This window comes from Melitaea cinxia, chromosome 5 (genome assembly GCF_905220565.1).
Source record: "Melitaea cinxia chromosome 5, ilMelCinx1.1, whole genome shotgun sequence".
Classification (NCBI taxonomy): domain Eukaryota; kingdom Metazoa; phylum Arthropoda; class Insecta; order Lepidoptera; family Nymphalidae; genus Melitaea; species Melitaea cinxia.
Genome location: NC_059398.1, coordinates 5,478,998 through 5,486,529, shown reverse-complemented (window position 1 = coordinate 5,486,529; position 7,532 = coordinate 5,478,998). Strand labels below are relative to the sequence as shown.

General features: G+C 30.9%; 1 protein-coding gene across 1 annotated transcript; it reads left to right on the top strand.

Moving 5' to 3' along the window:
• The first annotated feature begins 2,111 nt into the window (after positions 1-2,111).
• LOC123653984 lies at positions 2,112-7,009 on the top strand. Its single transcript, XM_045589949.1, has 4 exons — positions 2,112-2,253; positions 5,034-5,202; positions 5,716-5,930; positions 6,093-7,009. Exons 1-4 carry the CDS (start codon positions 2,112-2,114, stop codon positions 6,734-6,736), a joined length of 1,170 nt encoding a protein of 389 aa, XP_045445905.1. The 3' UTR covers positions 6,737-7,009.
• The last annotated feature ends 523 nt before the right edge of the window (positions 7,010-7,532 follow it).

The window sequence follows — 7,532 nt, the reverse complement described above, 5'->3', positions numbered from 1 at the left end:
TTTAAGTAAAAACTAATGAAAATAAATAAATGAAAACATCCATACGTGTGTATGTTGCAGTCAGAACTCTTAACCAGTCAAAAGTACTATTGACTAGCGAAATCAGTCAAAAGTACTTTTGACTGGACAAGTTGGTCAAAAGTGGTTTTGACTGAAAATTATTGGTTATTAGTACTTTTGACTGCAAATTCGCAGTTAAAAATACTTTTGACTGACGCTCTCCGTCAAAAGTATTTTTAACTGCAAAAAAGCTTCAGTCAAAAGCACTATTAACTCGTTAGATGTGAATAAATTTAGTCAAATGATCCTGATAAACCATAATAAATTTATGCCCACGATCTTTTTGCGACTGCATGTCAATCAGATCGACTTGGCAGCGGCTGTTCATTTCAGTGTGCAGGATGGGTTTCTAAACCTGACCCATCCTTTTCTTGCTTTTCTTCCTTTGGCATACTTCACACATTGATAAATATATATTAATCATTTCTTTTGTAATATTAGCGTACTTTTTTACCGTTTCATTCTTAAGTCTATCGCGACCACCATGCCCTATAGAAATATGAGCAGCATAAATAATGTCGTAGATTTCCTCAGCCGGCAAAAATATTTGACAGGTTCTGTGTTTGTAACTAATTTTTTTATACCACAAACTTCAATGTGTTAAAGCGTTGTAGTCTACTGTACTGTAATGTTGTTTCCTTTTCATTAAATTTCGCGTCTTCCACATCCATTGCAAACTTTTAAAATTTTTCTTTTGTCATCACATTGAAATGACTATCTTTCATATCTTCCATTGCTAAAATTCTTTGCAAAAAGCCTTCTTTCTTTTCGTAGTCACTCATTTTTGTTCTAATAAAAACACGCTCTCCACTAATAATGAGTAATATAAAAGTTTATATGTGCGTTTGTCGTTATTTTTATCGACCACCTTAACTTTTTAAGAGTTTTGACTGATACAACCAGTCAAAACCACTTTTGACGGAATCATTTAGTCAAAAGTACTTTTAAACAGCTCCATTGGGCAAAAGTACTTTTAACTGTTATTTTAGTCAAAAGTATTATTCACTAAAGCAAATGGTCAAAAGTACTTCAGACTGATTTTGCTAGTCAATAGTGCTTTTGACTGGTTAAGAGTTTTGACTGCAACATGTATATCATATTTTTTGCTCAATTTAAATTGTCCGGTCTTACAAAACCCTCGGACTTTTTATTTCTAATTTTTAATATTTCAACTTGAAAAATAATACGTGTAATTATATAGTGATATGAAATATTAATAGTTATTTTAAACACAAGGTGTGAGGAGGGCGTGTGCTGAATTCAGGAAAATAATATGTGATGAACAAAAAATTGCAGAGTTCTTTTTCCCCTATTATTTTTTAAATGATATACCTACTTTCTTTTTCAAATCATTATTCATATGTTTAACTATATCAATAAGTATATTTTGTTTGTTTGTTAAGTAAATTATTAATTTCATTACTTGATACATGCTTGATACAGCAAAAGAAAGTTAGATTTGCGTACAGCATTCAAAAAGTAATTTATATTCGATGCAATAAATAAAAAATAAATAAAAAAGTATTGTATCCTCATTATGTCACACTGGCTCTATCTCATGTCATCCTAAAGGGTTTGCTACCAAAAATAATATATTTTTCTATTTTATAGTTGAATAACTATTAAATAACAGCGGTTAAAAGACGTGAAAGCTCAAACTTAATGACTTTCCATTAGTGATAGTAGAATTGGTACATTTTTTTTTCTGGAGAAATGGAATTCATTAAGGTTCTCCGCATTATAGTCACTATTGCACAGGAACAAATTTGAATTTATGATTTGCTTACAGATAGTAAATAATTAAATTTGAATTGTAAATATGTATAATATTTTGTATAAATAAAGTTTATAATACCTAATTCTAAAAAAAAAAAAAAAAATTAAAATATATTTTTAATAAAAGCAAAGACATAGGATTAAAATTGTAGTTGTAAAATTATAGATGAAGAATATTCGCATTATTTCCTTTTAAAATATCTGTTTTAATTTATGTCTCTTAGCACTCAGAAGTCACCGTCATATGATAAGACACATTAATCATTTTTTTTCCAATGATGCTTTTGGATTACCTGAAAGATTCTTTTAAGCAAGTTAAACACAACATTAAAAGCAATGATCTAGAAAGTATAATTTGGCTTGTAAACTTAGTTCCATCACGGGCTGGTTTTTCCATTGTGGGAGATAAAATATCTGGTAAGTTTTAAAACAAAAATGACTACCGACGGGTACCAATTTTGTTTTGTATTTATAAATTGTAAAGGTAAGAAGAATTAAAGTATGAATAATTGTGTTTGCTCGCAAACGAAAAAAAAACCGACTTCAATTACATCGACGAGTAATACAACGTAGATCGACGAAAAAATAGTCAAGTAACAACGCATTATCAAAGATTACTCAAAAAGTAGTTATCAGATCTCGATGAAATTTAAATGTGACCACATGATAAATTTAGGCTTTCGATTAAATTAAAAATCATTAAAATCGGTACACCTAATAAAAAGTTATTGCAGATTTTCAAGAAGTTCCCTCGATTTCTCTGGGATTCCATCATCAGATCCTGGTTTCCTTATCATGGTACTAAGCTTGGCATATCTCCTTTCCAACAAAAAAAGAATTATCAAAATCGATTCATCCAGTAGACAGTTATGCGGTATAATACAACGTAGGTCGACGAAAAAAGCGTCAAGTAAAAACGCATTATTAGATATAGCTCGAAAAGTAGTTGTTAGATCTCAAATAAATTTAAATGGGACCAATTGGCACACACCACCTTTCGATTAAAAGAAAATTTGTCGAAATCGCTCCACCGAGTCAAAAGTTCTGATGATATATGATATAATGATTCATACATAAAAAAAAAATACAGTCGAATTGAAAACCTCCTCCTTTTTTGGAAGTCGGTTAAAAATAAAAGGAAACGGTTTTTGTGATAAATAAGTTTAGTTGATATGTAATGAAATAATCTTTAAAATATTTCCTAACTTTTTATTAAAGGATAAAATAAAAAATAAAAAATAATTGAACATGACAAAATATGCATTGTAGTAAATAAATGTAAAATATATATATATATATATATATATTCTTAACATCTATCCCGAAAAATACCTATAAATATAATGAAACGGTAGGAAACTCAAAACTGTACACTGAATATTCTTTTAAAAGAATACTTATAAATAATCTACAATCGATACCGAAGCCAAAAATATAGTTTTTAGAGTTTTTGTCTGTTTGTCTGTATGTATGTCCGGGATAAACTCAAAAAGTACTGCATGGATTTACTTCAAATTTGACACAAATTTTATTAAGAAGTCGGGTCAACATATAGGCTACATATTATCACACTATCACCTACGGGGAACGAGCAGTGAATTTTTATTTCTTCAACGCATTCTGTAACAACGTGTAATCTAACGACGCATATTCGAATGTTGTTTTTATTATGTTAATAACCATGTCATAAGCTAGCTTCACACTATAAATAAAGACATTCTGTAGTATATTTAGTATCAGCATTGCAACCGTGCGAAGCCGGGGCGGGTTGCTAGTTTTTAATAATTGTGTTTGCAGGCAAACGAAGAAAAACTGACTTCAATTACTCGTATATCGACAAGTAATACAACGTAGGTAGACGAAAAAATAGTCAAGTCAATACGCATTATCAAAGATTACTCCAAAAGTTGTAATCAGATCTCGATGAAATTTAAATGAGACCACATGATAAACATTGGCTTTCGATTAAATTAAATTAATTTTCGAAAGATTCCCTCTATTTCTCTAGGATCCCATCATCTGATCCTGGTTTCCTTATTATGGTACTAAACTAGGGATATCTCCTTTCCAACAAAAAAAGATTTATCAAAATCGGTTGATAAACAACCGATTTATCCCCGAACACAATATATATATATATATATATATATATATATACGGTCAAATTGAGTAACCTCCTCCTTTTTTTGAAGTCGTTTAGTAAAAATATGAAAACAAATATGAGGTTTCATATTATTCTAATATAAAAAGTTCATATATGTATGGGTACGATACAAAAGTATAAGAACTTGATCGGCAAATTATTCTTTCGGTAAATTCAGTATTTACTCATACGTACCTGCTTAAATATCACAGCAATACTTCGACTAATGCTGTCTGCGAAATTGCAATAAGGTTGTTGCTTTTTGTTGTCATTCCAAATTTTTTGTTCATTATTTTTTGTTTTATCATTATCCTCATCATTACAGCCTATACAGTCCACTGCTGGACATAGGCCTCCACAAGTTTACGCCAAAAATAACGTGAACTCATGTGTTTTGCCCATAGTCACCACGCTGGGCAGGCGGGTTGGTGACCGCAGTACTGGCTTTGTCGCACCGAAGACGCTGCTACCCATCTTCGGCCTGTGTATTTCAAAGCCAGCAGTTGGATGGTTATCCCGCCATCGGTCGGCTTCTTAAGTTCCAAGGTGGTTGTGGAACCTTGTTATCCCTTAGTTGCCTCTTACGACACCCACGGGAAGAGAGGGGGTGGCTAAATTCTTTAGTGCCGTAGCCACACAGCACTTATTTTTTGTTTACATGGTTTAATTTATTTATGAGAACACTAATCTACTAAGATTACATTGCGGACTTCCGATGATTCTAATCAGTATTTAAACTCTTGTTGCTTTTTGTTTCTTGTTCATTAAACTTTATCTTTTTTGCATTTAAAAAGACATTACGAATAGATTGGTAGAATAATGTTTTTTACTAGCTAGCCGGACAGACTTCGTACTATCAAAAGTTAATGGTATACATACTATTTTTTATTTTTATTTTTGTATTAAAACCTTTAGTGGGCCTTAAGAAACATACAAAAAAAAAAAAATTGCCGAATTGGTCGAGCCATGCTCGAGTTATGCGCTTAGCAATTAAACATTCATTTTTATTTACATAGATTAATTCATACAAGGTATAATTTACAAATTTATTTAGCACCATTCTGGATTGTACACTTGTCTCTTCTATTCTACGTGTATGCAGTCGGCAATTACGTGTACCTGACGAGATTTGCGGAGGGAGCCGTGGACTCTATCAAGAGTTTCGTCAATATATCGCTATTTACGCTTATATTGAACAACAGCTATTGGTTTTTGATGAAAAAGTAAGTAAAAGCACATTGAAATATTGGTCAATAGTATAAAATAAATTATTTGTATTCATATTGAGATAATAGAATCGAATAGTCGGCTTATAGATAGATATAATATACTTTATTGCACACCACTCAGAAAAGATTTACATTATCACACATTCACAAAGGCGTTCTTATCGTTTAGTAGCGATCTCTTCCAGACAACCTTAAGAAACAATAGTCGACTTAATCACTTGATGTATAGCTTATAAAATAAATAAGTTAAAAAAAAAACCTTTAGAAAGAGGAAAATATGCATTTTTGTGTCCTACATACTACATACAAAAAAACTAAATTATTGTATATTATTTTTTATTTGTTTGATCGCATTATATTCAGGATCCATCGGATGTTTTAGGATTTGAAAGCCTTTGTCAATTGGATTAGGCTTTATACAGTACTATAAGAGGTTAAAACTACGATAGATGCTGAGTTAATTTTATAAACTTATATTTCGTGTTTAATTTTATTTACGTATTTTAGACCATTGTTGAAGACAGTACTTGAACAAGTGAGCCTTAACGATAGTTTGTCAAGAGAGAAAGAATTTATGAGGAAAAAGCATGAAAAGTTATTATATGTCATTAAGAAGATTTTATTTATTTTCTACGGATCCAATTTAATAGATGCATGTTTTATTTACTTGCCACATCGAGTCAATGTTACAGATGATTATTACTCGATGACGCCGTGTGTCGGTAAGAAAAGTCTAATATTATTAAGGCTTATTCTAAACTCCTCTTGCTTGCTAAAATAAATTACAAGAGGATCAGCGCCTTACGTACGCTCGTGCAATTTTTATAACCAACACTTGAAATTTCCTTCATACCATCTAATGCAGCACACCAAATTTATTTTAGGATTGGAGCCGCTAACTACAACACCCAACCGCGAAATATGTCTAGTAATTCTTTGTGCACAAGAAATTTGCATAATGACAGTTGTTCTCAATTATCAAGCTCTACTTCTGTTCATTATCGCACATACTGCAGCTATGTACGAAATGCTATCAGCAGAAATATTGATCTTTGATGAATATGACAATACTCCAGAAAGTTACGCTGCTGTGAAAGAACGTTTACCAATACTGATCCAACGTCACTCCTTGACTTTGAATATCATTAAAAACATCAAGGCCTTGTACTCTATGCCGATTGGGGTTAACTTTGGCAGCAATGCAGTTTGCATATGTTTATTTTTCTATGTACCTTTTGACGAATGGGTCACATTGACACCGATTCTTATATATTGTTTTCTCGTTTTCTTTTTGTATTGTTTCCTTTGTCAGCGGCTAATAAACGGTGCAGAGTTGTTCGAGAATGCAATATACAGTTGTGGTTGGGAGAAGTTTAGTATGAAGGAGAAGAAAATGATATTTGTGATGTTGATGCAAGCTCAACGGGCGGTCACTTTGTTAGCAGCTGATATAATTCCAGTTAACATTTATACATTTGCAACGACTCTTCAAGCTATGTACAAATTTGTAACTGTCGTAAAACTTTAAATATAAAAAATATATTTAGTCTGCATACTTTATGCAAGTAGTTACATGTTAATTTTTACAATCACTAATTATCACTTACATTACAAATGAACTCATTATTACCTCTTTGAGAAACACTATCTTACAGGTAAAATAAAGGGTACCTACTTATTGAAAAACAAACTCTAATGGCACAGTAATTCAAAAAGGTCATTAATTTCATGATTTGCGTTTATTTGTTGTTTCATAATGCTAGTTTTGAAATAAATAAAACATTTTTGGTTCTTTCTGAAAGTTTTCTTTGTTTGACCGTAACAAGTAAGTTTTTTATGATATTAAATAAAGGTTTGCGGTAAGAATAAATTGCTTGAAATGTTACACAAGGTTTCAATATAGGTCAAGGTCTGATTTAAGGCCAAACTGTATTACTTTTTCCGATACTTTCATAAAACCTTACTTGTTGAATAAAATTTTCTAAAGTTTCATATGCGCAATCGTGTAAAACATAATTGTGTTTGCTCGCAAACCAAAAAATTCACACTAGTACAATAAATAATAAATAGTACAATAAAACAAAAGAAAACAAAACAAAGAAAACAAAACAAAGAAAACAAATTCTGCATTTTAATTTTGTAAACAGGTGAACATTATTTATTTAAAAAAAATTTGTAATAACTAAACTAACATAGTATGTAAGAAATATTGTTTACTAACCAAAATGAGTCACTGGTCACTTTAATAAAGAATATTATTATTATTATTATATTATTACCAGTAGTCATTCTAAACTACAAAACGAGGAAATGGAAATGTCGAG